Here is a 13,155-nt window from a genome sequence, read left to right on the forward strand (position 1 = left end):
CTCGATCAATCAGGGCAGCCCTCTACAACAGAGCAACTGGCTGCGTGTGCCACTATCACCTTGAATGACACGGATTGCCATCACATTGACAGCCGGATTGACCGACCACTGGCCGACGTCTGCTTTTTGATCACTTGAGCACCTTCAAATATGCAACATCGTTAATTTCCTGATGTGCCGGGCCCCTGGGTGTGTCAGTGCCACGTGCGAAATCACACTGCCATCGGCCGTTTACTGTCGCTGTTTCATAAAGTTTTGAAAATACACGGTTGTCCCTCCCCTCCGGCTTACATAGCCAACGATGCGACCGTGTATCCGCGTTGAGAAGTGTCGATTTGTTCTACACTCACTTTTTTGACCCTTTTGGGCCCTATGTGCAACATCTCGGAGTACTTACAGTGCCACGCAATGCGTGCCATACCTACGTCAATGTGAAGCCTTCAGCACTCAAGGCCAGCAGCTGTGAGCTGTGGAAAGCTACATGATTGAGGACACAGGCAACAATAAGACTAGTTGTCAATTGTCTGCTGCTAAGACGTTTGCCCATATGAACCTAATAAGCGAGATGATATGTGCATGCTTTGTTATACAGCTAAATTGTCTGCACCCAGTCGCCAACTTACACAGTTTTGGTCAGGGTTTAACCATGTTGACCGAATGACTTCGGCCGGAAGATTGAAAAACAGCTAAAATCATATAGCCTTCTTCTTTTCCCCCTTTTCTTCTGCCTCTACCACCCACAACCGCCACCCCTCTCATGTTCCGTCTTCCCCCTCTCACTCAAAGGGGCAGGCAACAAGCAGTTTCATTGAGTCCCTCGAGTCGGGCTTGGTCGGAGGCCTTGGCAGAGTGGAGGAGAGGACGGTTGTTCCTCTGGCTTTGTCGTCTCCACTCTCAACCATCCTTCTGTCTGATGGCTACTGTGGGCCATACTCATACTACTGGACGGTATTCTGTGCCAAAAAAAAAAGAATCTAAATTAATTACAAAGGTAAAAGTGATGGAGAAAGATACTGGCCTTTGCTGTCTGTCTGTGTGTGTGTGTGTGTGTGTGTGTGTGTGTATACCTCCAGTAGATGAGTATGCCCACCAGTACCATCAGACAGAGGATGGTGAGAGTGGAGACGACAGCCAGAGGAACAACCGTCCTCTTCTCCCTCTCCAGGCCTCCGACCAGCCCGACCCGAGACTCATGACTGCTGTTGCTGCCCTCTGAGTGAGAGGAGGGAGACGAACATGAGAGGGGTGGGGTGTGGTGGGTGAGAGGCAGAGAGAAAAGGGGGGAAAGAAAGAAGGCTATGATTTAGCTTTTTTCCATCTTCCCCGAAGTCATCGGTCACATGTTAAACCTGCACCAACTGTGTAGTGGCGACTTGGGTGCAGCACAATTAGCTGTAAACACAACATGCACATATCATCTCCTTATTAGGTTCATATGGCAAACGTGTTAGCAGCGACAATGACACATCCAGCAGACATGGAGCAACATTAGCATTCTTTTGCTCCACTGTGTGGAGCTGCTAACTTAGTCTGTTGCTGTGTCTCAACTCATGTACTTCCACACTCACACTTGCTGCCTTGAGTGCTGAAGTGCGTTCACATTGACAAGTATGGCACCATGCAGTGCACTGTAAGTACCCGGATGTTGCACTCAAAACGGTCAAAAAGGTGAGTGTAGCACAATGGACACTTCTCACCCTCAACGGTCGCCATCTTGGCTATGTAGCGGAAGGGGAGGGACAACCAGTGTATTTTCAAAACTTATGAAAACAGCGACAGTAAACGGCCGATGGCAGTGTGATTTCCACGTGGCATGACACAGGGGCCACACACAGGAAATTAACATGTTCATTTTGAAGTCAAGTGATCAAAGCAGCCGGCAGGTGGTCGTCAATCGCTGTCATGTGATGCAATCGTCATTTCAGGTGAGTGCACAACGGCACCAGTGCTCTGTGTAGTAGGGCTGCCCTGATTGATCGGCCGGTTTTCATTATAAATATGTGATTACAGTATTAATGCTTCTAGTAACCGATCACCTGTGGTTAATACACTACTCTGTGTGGTGTAGTCCCGCCTCCCACCTTGTTCAGTACGCCGGCGCATGACAGGTCACCAAAACAAAACATGTCGGCCGCGTGGAGCTTTTACACAGTGTGTGAGACGGATATAATGTACAGTATCTGAGATGCATGTCAAAAATGATCGGAATCGGCCGATCTCACTCACAGATGATCGGTATCAGCGGCAGAAAAACATGATCGGGGCATCCCTACTGTTGTACTACATGTGAGTGTGCTGACTGAAGTATCTGATATAAGACACAGCACTTCTGTTTGGTACTACGCGGGACAATGACATCATAAAACCAAAACAAGAGCTGAGTCAGGCAGAGTCAGATGATAATTCTTTGTGTTTACCACTACAGGTGGCCACTTTCACATTGCACATAGTCACTTCATCCTCTGTTGTAAAAAGTGTAAAATATTTTTTATTGCAGCTTTAAGGGCTTGTTTTCCCAACAGCAATAACACGGTTGTTTTCAATAAATATACAAACTCAGTATGTAACATGATTAGCGACTGCTATCAGCGCTAAATTGTAAAAACAAAGACTGTGACCGTACTCAAACTTTGTAGGTTAGGCCTTTAAGTTACATGTATAGACAGTATCTGAGAAGGAAAAGCTGAACCGCCATGTCACATTTTATCAAAGAGGCTGTGGTGACACAATGTGCAACATTTACCTTCCATTTGTTCCTCCATGACCTTGTTGATGTCTGTCGGTCTGAGCAGAGGGACCAGGCGTCTCAACACAGGACTTCTCTCAGCATCAAACAACGACTTGTCTGCCTCACTTTCCTCTTTACCTCCTCCTCCTACGTGCTCCGTGCTCTCTGTACCCACATCTCTTTTACCATCACCGTCTTCCTCGACAGTGGAGTTACCCTCGACGACTGGACTGTCAAGACTTGTGTTCTTATCCTCTTCATCGTGTCCATCACCGCCGCCACCGCCACCGCTGCTATTATCTTCACTGCTGTCAGACAGCGGGAACTCTGCTTCAGGTTTATTTGGACTGACATGCAGCTGCAGACCATCTCTTCTTCCAAACGCAACTTCTTCTCTCCTTGCATCACTTTTGCCACCACCTTCCTTGTCAGCTACAGCTTTGATATCCTCTTCTTCATCTTTGTCTTTCTCTCCTTTTCCTTTCCCATCATCCCCTCTGTCTCCGCCACCCTCTCCAGAGCCACTCATGTCCTCAGTCCAGCTAAAAACTCTAAAACTGGACTCACTGGTTTCAGCTCCACTGCCGGTCTCAGCGTACGTCGTCTCTCCTACTACAGTTTCTCTCTCTTTTTCTTTCAGCATGTCACAGCCTGCTGTGCTTTTAAGCTGTCTGGCACTCTCCTCTGTTTCTCCATCCACTTTTCTCACTCCTTCATTCCCAATCTTATTTATTCCTCCTCCTCCTTCCTCATGACTTAGCTCCCTTTCATTCTCTGCTATCTCTTTCTCTGCCTCTGTTTCACCTTTTACGTTTCTTGTTGCCTCGTTCTCTGTTTCAGCGGCCGTCTTAGTCAGAGTTGATCTACTCTTTTCCCCAGTATCATCCACCCTGAAGCTCACAGTTAAGCTTGGAAGAGTAGAAAGGTCAGTCCTGATTATAGCGACTCCATCAAAGTCCCTATTGAGCCTTTTACTATCAAGGCCAGAGCCTGATCCACTGCCTGTTGCTCTGTCTGACAAATCCAAATCTTCAGAGTCAAAGAAAGATGTGACTGAGCCGGAGCTGTGGTCGTCTTTATGTCCAGCCGTCATGGCTTCCTCGTCATTGTCAGGCTCGGGAGAGATGATCAGACCATCTTGAATCCTACCGTCGCTTTGAGAATCTGCTGAGGTATTTCCCTCAGCAGAGTTTGTTTTTGATAAGCTGATGGTCCTCAAGTCATAATGAGGCAGCAGGGAAGGAGAGTACGCAGCACTTAAGTGATCTTGAAAAGTCAAAGTGGTAGAAATCTGAGGGCGCTCTAAATCTGTTTGTAGACGGAGTGCAGAGTGCTCCTCAGATGAAATGTCATTATGATGAAAGTTAACACCACTCCTCCTCTCTTCAGGGAGGGCAGGAGAAGGACGATAGCTGCTGGTGTATTCACTGAAGGGGTTGAGTGATGGAGGTGGTGAACTGAATAAATCTTCTTTGGCAGAGAATCCTCCTCCTGGGACAGAGAGTACAGGGTCTGCAGGGTGGACCATCGCTCCACTGGAAGTATCGGGAGAATTCATTAGACCGGAGGAGAGGTCCTCAGAGTCCTCAGACCTGGACGTGGGCATGTTCGCTGCAATAAAAGTCAAAGTCTGAAAAAAAAACAAACTCTTCCAGGACCCCCAAGGCATTGAAATGTGTCCTTTCAAAACGTGTTTTTCATGCGAGGAAAGAGAAAAGATAGGAACCGAGTTACCAGATACGGTGACAGTTTGAATGAAGTCATGAAATTCAGATGGAAGTGAAGAGTCTTGACTCAGCAAAGGTAGAGTTTGTCGTCAACCTCATGCTCACACTGTGCAGAATGTGCAAGAAGAGAGCCAAGAATTGGAAGTTATTGTGAATCCTGCTTTCTGTAAGGACAGAGGAAAAAGAAACAGCCACCAGAGGGCGCCCTTCAGCCACAGAAAAGAATGCAGACCCAGAATGAAGACAGATGAATCCCAGATGTAGATGCTAATCACCAAGCTTGAGTGGATTCAAGTGGTTTAAACAAAACCCAGAGAAATTTGACCTCATGTGGAGTCGTAAAGTGGTGACAGATTTGAAGAGGAGTCAAGCTTATTTCATTTCTGAGCCAGTTCAGAGAGCGAGGAAGCCGCTGATTATCACTCTAATCACCATCAACGCAAGGCCTTCTTCTTTTTAGCCATCATCATTACCACCATCAGCCACCACCATCGCCATTATGAACATCATGCCACTACACAAAATGCCACCATGATCACAGAGGACAGCAGTGATTAGCCGAATTAGAGGAGAAAAGGCAATCATCCACCGCAATTAAGTCCAGCTCTATACCAGCACCAGAGAACATGTATTTGCCCCGTTCAGTTGTGTAAATCCCTAATTCACACTTTTCACAAGAAGTAGAAGTATATCTTTTATATTTTCACATATGAGATATATTTCTAGAGAGGTTGTGTTGTCTTACCGGTGAACATGGGCTGCGTCGTGTGCATCAGCACCCTGAGGAGAGAGGAGGTGGTGAATGTTTTGTAGACCGATTCGGCGAGGGTGTTGCTGGGAGTCGCCGCCCGTGCTGTGATCCAGAGGGAGGAGGGGGAGGAGGAAACTGAATCGAGCGTTTCTGGGACGGGTTTGTTCACAGGGGCGTCGCCGTCTTCAGAGGATGGCAGGGAGACTCTGTCCACTTTTTCACCTGTGGGACAAAATGGAAACAGTGGTGACATGACGTGATGCTGCGCGACGTGACCTGTTAGGCAGTGTCGCGACATCACACGACATCACACGACATCACACGACATCACACGACATCACACGACATCACACGACATCACACGACATAACATGACAGGAGTCCTCATGTTATGACATGATAAGGCCACAGCTTGATGTCAAAACAGGATGTGTGGCATGAGGTGACCTGATATGTCAGATGACCTGAAGTGCAATGATGATGTCATGTGGGATGTCATGTGAAATGACGTAATGACATATCACATCACATGAGTCATATGAATGGATTACATTTTTGTTAATGAATAATGTAAGCCTGCACCAGCTTACTGGAATACAGCATATACACTTTTTCAATTACTACAAAAATACTACAAAAGAAAGTAACTTTTCACATTTTAAGATCTTGATATCTACAACTAAATTCATGAATCACTTATATCATGTATTGAAAAACAGGAGAAAACAGAGTGAATACTAATTATTGTTTTCTTCTCCAAGCTTTTGAAACAAACTTAAACAGACTAAAATTGAACAGCCATTCACAGCCATTACCTACAGTATAATGACAACAACTCAGTTAACTGAAGTTATCTGAGCTTATATAAAGTAACAGCAGTAGCTTTTGATATTATTAATTTGAAAACAATTTAAAAAATCATAAATTAAAATTCAAAGGTTCTGTAAACAAGATTTTCAACAATGATATGGCAGCAAATGACTACTTTATATGTAAAGATATAGTGGAGTAATGGCGTCCTGAGCAGAGAATGAAGTCACATTGAATGTGTTGTAATCTGAGTTTCTCTGGTCTGTGTTTCTGGCAGCACATGCATGTTAGCGTGTGTGTGTCCCTCCTGTTAAACCATTGGGCCTCCCTATGTTTATAAACACACAGGGACCAGTGGACTAGCCATGGGGATGACCGGCTCAAATCCCTCTCGGCTGGTAACCTGTCAAAACATCCAAAGTGTTTACTGGCTCTGTCAGTGTCATTTATGCGGCCAGTCCCAGTGTCCAAGGCCGAATTTCTTTCCCAGTCTGACCCTGGAGTCAATACTGATTTGGCTTTTTCGAGATGGAGAGCCTTACGTGCTGCTTAAGGGTCCAGCTTGACTCAGAACTGACTTTTCTTCTCCTCCATGCGTAAATAAGTTGATGGCATAATGTTACATGTCTGTTTTCATCTCTGACTGGCTACAGTAGACATGATAACGTTAGCTAACTTGCTAACATGTGTGGAAGGGAGGCCAGATGTATGGCAGACAAAGCGTTTGTTTTGATCTGAAATGCTGGTGTTCTAGTGCGACATCTAGTGGCAGTGACAATCGCTTACAGAACCTTTTTAAAAAGATATGTTTCAATCACAACTATAAAAAGTATAAAAACACACAATCAAGACATTATTCATCCTCTTAGTATTCCTCCCCAGCATTGGATGAAGAGTAGCTCACCAACCCAAGACGTTTTGGGTAAACAAGACTGCCAAAAAAGAAAAATCTCTTCCCGTAAATCTGACCTGGCAGCACAGCGGCAGGATACTCTGATGCAGCCGAGGTGGTGGTGGTGTCCGATGGGAAGTTGTTGACTGTGTCTTCATAGAAGATATCTGTGACCTGGATTTCCTCCACAGGAGGGGTGTAGAGCTCGGACTGGGCAGAGGGGAGGCCACTTTCACCAGCTTGGTCTGGTGGAATGGGATCCCTTGACTGTGAGTGAACGAGACAGTGGATAAAAACAGACTGTGGGTTCTTACATGAAGAAACTACAAGAACAAGAGACAAAACTCTGGACAAGCTTGAATTAAAACATACTAGTCTGGTATTTAGAACTTACTACAACAAACACTGCAGTACATTTTGTAAACTAATTGTTTGTTTCAACATTAGGCATCAAATTTAATCGGGTTTCAAAGGAGGGTCAAGTAAAGTACCTGATGTGGCAGCACTGCCAGTGAAGCCTCTTCTGTGATCTGTCTGTGGATCGTCGGCAGCGTCGTGGTCCGAGCGACTGGAAACAGGAAGCCCGGCTGTTCAGTTACCTCAGTTACCCAGATCGCACCATTGCTGTCAAAACCCGCATTAGTAAAGGTCCGGTGTGCTGGGATCCTCCTGTCCTCATCAATCCAGTTCTGATCCATATCATCTGGTTTAGACCTGTTTCGGCCTGGTTTCTTTTTCACAGTCTGGTTGAGTCGAGTTTTCTGCAGAACTGCAGAATCAGAGGAAGGCTTTGGGGTTGAACGGGTGCTGAACTGGACCGGGATGTTCTGGTTCGCTTGGGTTTGGTCTCTCGGTTGGTCCTGGTGGCGTGTAGGCTGGTTCTGGTAAACTCTGGTCTGCTCCAGTGGGATCTCCTCCACAGGGCTGTGGTCCTCTGGAGACAAATCCACCTGATTTTGGTTCTCAGGCTTCCCCCATCTGGATTTAGACGAGAACTGCCAGGAGGGAAGAAGCACTGCTGTGTGAGGCTGTGTCACCAGATCTTCAGTTACATATTGTACATGATTATGAAGGACAGACGTCACAGAAGAATCAAGGATTTTTAGTGAATATGAACATTCGACCAAAGCCAAAATGGTGGTGCAGTTGTCTTGTTTGCTTCTTCAATTATCTGAAGACATATAAAGTCATTTACATTAATGCTGTTTGGAAGAGCAGAGTCTGCACTGGTGTTTCATTGCTTTTTTTAATCTCTCCTAAACATGCTGAACAGTCCCCTCATAAACTTTGGTACCGCTCAACGACGAGCCTCTACTGACATAATTACAACCATTTGCATAATAATTAGTCTCAATGATATGATTGAATACCAACATGCAGAGTGGTGTCAGGTGAAACCACACACACAGACTGCCCTACCTCCCTGTTGCCGTCCAAATCTTTTGTGCCTGCGTCAGGATCCGAATCACTTTCTACAGAGAGGACACAAATAAACACTTAGAAGTTAAAATACTCACTCTTACTTTGTACCAGTTTGTATGTGTGTGTGTGTGTGTGTGTGTGTGTGTGTGTGTGTGTGTGTGTATGTGTACCAGGGTCTTCCAGCGGCATGTCCACTATAATCTGGTCGCTCCATCGTCCTCTCAGTCCGTTGGTACAAATAGCCACCACCTGAACCACGTAGCTGCTGTTGGCCAGCAGGCTGGAAATGATGGCACCCTATGAAGTCACAGGTGAGTTTAAATTAGTGGCTCCAAACCTGTTTTCGTATGACACCTGTCAAGCACTCCTTCATCATCACCTCTCTTGTTGCAAAGTCTTTCATTTGAATCAATTTTGAACTGGATGTTATTTCACACTATTAAGCAGAAAGAGAGAGGATTTTTTTTTTTTCAGTAGATTTGATGAAGTTTTCATTTGTACTACGACCACATGGAGTGGCAGTACTCGACATTTCAACCATTAATTTAGCACATTTAAGTATCTAATATCTATTTCTCTGCTTGACTTCTCACTGGTTTTCATGCTCTCTCAATCACTGCAGGTGGAGTTCAGATATTACGACTACGAGTGTCCTGTCAGACACCTCATCACAGGTGCTGGTCTATTGATTATTGGGAAAATAAATAAACTAAAGATTGGCATCATGGTGATTTGTAATCATATTTACATGTTTATTTTCCTCCAAATTTTTAGAGAGTCATAAAATTCTATTTTTACTCCACAATGTTTTCATCTTCCTGCAGAAGCACATGTCAACCTGGCTGGGAATCACAGATTGAAATATATTTCTACTATGAAATTTCTTTTCAATTTCAATACAAATTTACAAATTACAGAACAATAGTTCTTAATGGTGACTTCCTGTTTACCCTTTAGAACTCTTAATATGCCAATGTTTAATTCTCTTCAGAACAGGTTACTGAAAGTTTTCCCATAATCACCAATGATGATGTATTTGTATAGAACAAATGCAAATAACTATGGTGTGAAAAAGCCTCTTCATGCTTTTTTTCCAGTATTTTTATAACATGAACTTGAGAGCATAAATGCATTGATATTGACTCCAGTCATAAACTCGTTATAACTGCATTATCATTGTTTACAAATCTTAAAATAATAAATAATTATTGTCCTTGTCGCTTCTTATTCGATGATTCGATTTTAGAAGAAATATCTAATATTATTAGTTGTAATCTTTTGTCAATATAAAGAACCATAAAAAACACACACAATGAAACACCCAAACCTACAATAAAAATAAAAAAACACTGAAATAAGAATTGAAAACTCTACATGTGTAATAACAGATTATGCACATGCACATGAGAAGGTGTGTAAACAAAAGGTTTACAACAGTCCGTCATTTGTGTTGTGCTTGGTTGGTCTGTATATTGATGACTTAGTCTACATATATGCAGAGTGTGTGCGCATATACAGATATAGAGGTCAATACACACACACAAATATTGGTCTCATTAAGGGACACTAAGTGACCCGTTAAGAGGCCAAGATTGATCGTTACTATCAATCAATCGATTACTTTGATCAATCCAGAGCCCAACAGCACTTTCAGCGAGTAAGAGCTGGAGAGTGAGAGCAGATGAATCTAACAAAATGACTGTAACTTATACCTATTATTTATTTATAAGTCCTGCTTAAATCCTCTGTCTGTGTGGATAATGGTGCAAAATTATTGAAATTACATCCATTCAACAGCGAGCGTTTGTGAGGTGACGCTTTTGTTTGGTTCTTGGAGAAGGTGGAGAAATCTTCATCCTACCACATCCTGGTCCCCGTCTGTCCGGTACTCCTGCTTGCTCTGGTCTCGGCCCTGCAGCCTCTGGTAGGTGACGGTGTACCAGTCGATGGTGGTGTCGTAAACCACGCGGGGACGCTCCCACGTCACCACGATGGTGGTGTCGTTCTGGGCGTCGGCCTGAACGTTCTCTGGCTCTGAGCTGCAGGCTGGAGGCAGCACAGACAGAGGGAGGCCGGGAAAGGAGTTGAGTTATTAGATTGTGCGGTTTAGAGGCAGGAAAACATTTAAATCTAATCAATGCTGCTGAAGGTGACGTGATGATAATCAACTGCACTGAAAATGGAGGAAAACAGGAATACGTTTCAAAAAGGCCAATTCAGGAGGTGAGTGTGGCAATGAGTGGGAGCTGAGTGTGTGTGTGTCTGTGTGTGTGTGTGTGTGTGTGTGTATGGGATCACAAATTTGTTACAGGCAAAAAGACCCTTCTCTGAATTTCTGAATACTTTATTTCAATTTCAAAAAGAGCAGCAAAATAAATTGCCTGCGCTGAGAGAAGCAGGGGCACTGAACTACAAAGTCGAGCTCCCTGGCAACCCAAAAGACCCACTTTACTAGAGGGGCGACTTTATGAAGATGGAGAGCGTCTTGAATTATATCTTTTGATGATCGTGCTGCAGAGGAAGGAGAAGAAGGGTAATATTTTCAGTCATGGAAAAAAATAAGATGAATAATATAATTTATATTGAGCTCCGAGGGGGGGTTGAATTTTCTCCACCGCACTGTCCAGAATTTGGTATAAATTAAACAGGTGAGGACACTCGACCACTTCAAAGCCTAATAGGGAAGGATTTTTCAAAACATGTCACAGCCCAACGTGCGAGTTGTCAGATGAACCTCTGTGTCAAAACAGGCTCGGCACTGAGAGTGAGAAGACTGAAACAAAACAAAACTGAAAACTGAGAGCGAAGGTGGAAGAGACGCATTAAAGCAGCAACAGAATAAGAGAATGGAAATCAGTTATTTTATACAATAATTAGATGATAACTAATTCCATGTTTTGGTCATAATTTCCTTATTTTGTTAGAAAATGATTGTTTTTGTTTATGTACGGTATTATTTTGTAAGGTTGCAACGAACAATTATTTTCATTATTAATGAATCTGTTCATTGATTCATGGTTTAGTCTATGAAATGTCCAAGGTGACATCTTAAGACATTGTGTGTCGTTTGACCAACAGTCTAAAGCTTCAGCTTAGAAAAGCAGCAAAGTCTCTCAGTTTTTTTAACCAAAGAATTTTTGTATCTTTTCTATTTCTGCTGATAAATGACTGAAATGATTCATTATGAAACAATTATGAAAATAATGAATTAACCAATGATTTTTCTTAATTTGATCACATAAAAAAAGCTTCACTCTCCAGCCAAAAAACATCATGTAAAACTCAAACTTTATTGATTTAAAGTAGTATTTGAGTCTTTACTGTAACATATTACACATGCGTGTTACAGACACATTCTGTTTGTATCACTAACAGATTACTGTGGGAGCACAAACTAAATTTAGATAAATGGTCATGATTGTTACTGACCACCATAAGTCCATAGAAGACCCTAACGTACCAAGAAGTACAGCATTACATCACAGAAGGTTCAACTCTAGTCTGTGACTGGAAGGTGACTGTTCACTGTACTTTATTACTGTTTAATTATTTAAGTAGCATTTAAATGTTGCAGCTGCTCAAGACGGAGATATTTTTAACTACATTACACACTGCTGGGTGGTTTCATCTGTAACAACGGGGGGCCTGTGGTTCAGGACGTGGAGCGGGTCGTCCACTAATCGGAAGGTCAGTGGTTCAATTCCTGGCTCCTCCAGTCAGATGCTGAACCCCAAATTGCGCCCAATGTTTGATCAGTGTGTGATAGAAAAACACAGGATACATAGAAAACGTGCTGTATGCGCGTGTGTGTGAATGTGGCTTATACTGTAAAGCACTTTGAGTCGTCCATATGACTAGAAAAGTTCTATATAGTTGCAGTCCATTTACCATTAATGCATCTTATTTTGCAAGCTGATCACAGATATTGTATATAATTAGTTGAATGAACTGAATCTGAATAGAAACTAGTAACTACGTTTGTTAAATAAATGTAGAAGAGTAAAAAGTAAAATATTTCTCTCTGAAATTTAGAAGCAACATGAAAATACATGTACAGTGTGTTTTCCTATGATTAAAAAACTTTATATGGAAGTGAAGTAACTGAATGCAAAATTAAATGAATTAACTGAATTGCATTATTGTGAGTTAAAGGCAGAAATCAACTAAAATGAAACAAACAAGCAGAAAACTTGACGTACTGGGTGTGAGCACGTCCTCCACTCCGGTGTACGAGGCAAACACCTGACCCATGAACTGCTGCTGCTGCTCCCTGAAGTTGTTCTGGAGGTAATCTGTCAGCATCACATACCCGGCCTGCTCCATGGTCATCACCTCACAAAACGCCTCCAACTGGTGAGACGACAGGCAGACGCAGAAGACGCAGAGAACAGGGTGAACAGACAGACGGCAAAGAAACATGTGTCTGTTGCATTTCTCCTGTTTTTCCATGCAGTTGCCAAAATAAACCAGAAACTGAAACATGTGAGAGAGTGTGTGTGTGTGTGTGTGTGTGTGTGTGTATGTGTGTGTGTGTGTGTGTGTGTGTGTGTGTATGTGTGTGTGTGTGTGTGTGTGTGTGTGTGTATGTGTGTGTGTGTGTGTGTGTGTGTGTGTGTATGTGTGTGTGTGTGTGTGTGTGTGTGTGTGTTTAAGAGGCTTGTGTTGGTGCCAGGCAGCGGCACAGAGACAGCACTGCTCTATTTTTGGTTAGCTACGAAGTGCCCGTGCCTTACCACCCCCGTTTCAATCACGCAAACACAGACAAACACAAGCATACACACACAAACACGCACACGCAAGTATGCACATACAGAACACACACAAT

At 43.4% G+C, this 13,155-nt stretch overlaps 1 protein-coding gene across 1 annotated transcript in view; it reads right to left on the minus strand.

Moving 5' to 3' along the window:
- LOC111224609 (receptor-type tyrosine-protein phosphatase zeta-like) overlaps positions 1 to 13,155 on the minus strand; it is a 72,566-nt gene that overhangs the window by 11,133 nt on the left and 48,278 nt on the right. The window contains exons 8-15 of the mRNA XM_022749160.1: positions 12,530 to 12,680; positions 10,192 to 10,376; positions 8,501 to 8,627; positions 8,328 to 8,380; positions 7,400 to 7,903; positions 6,986 to 7,175; positions 5,201 to 5,428; positions 1,068 to 1,212 (exon numbers count right to left, since the gene is read on the minus strand). Of these exons, the coding sequence (XP_022604881.1) occupies positions 1,068 to 1,212; positions 5,201 to 5,428; positions 6,986 to 7,175; positions 7,400 to 7,903; positions 8,328 to 8,380; positions 8,501 to 8,627; positions 10,192 to 10,376; positions 12,530 to 12,680 (1,583 nt within the window). The remainder of the gene's footprint in view (positions 1 to 1,067; positions 1,213 to 5,200; positions 5,429 to 6,985; positions 7,176 to 7,399; positions 7,904 to 8,327; positions 8,381 to 8,500; positions 8,628 to 10,191; positions 10,377 to 12,529; positions 12,681 to 13,155) is intronic.

Source organism: Seriola dumerili, unplaced genomic scaffold (genome assembly GCF_002260705.1).
Source record: "Seriola dumerili isolate Sdu_G_001 unplaced genomic scaffold, Sdu_1.0 BDQW01000138.1, whole genome shotgun sequence".
Taxonomy (NCBI): Eukaryota; Metazoa; Chordata; class Actinopteri; order Carangiformes; family Carangidae; genus Seriola; species Seriola dumerili.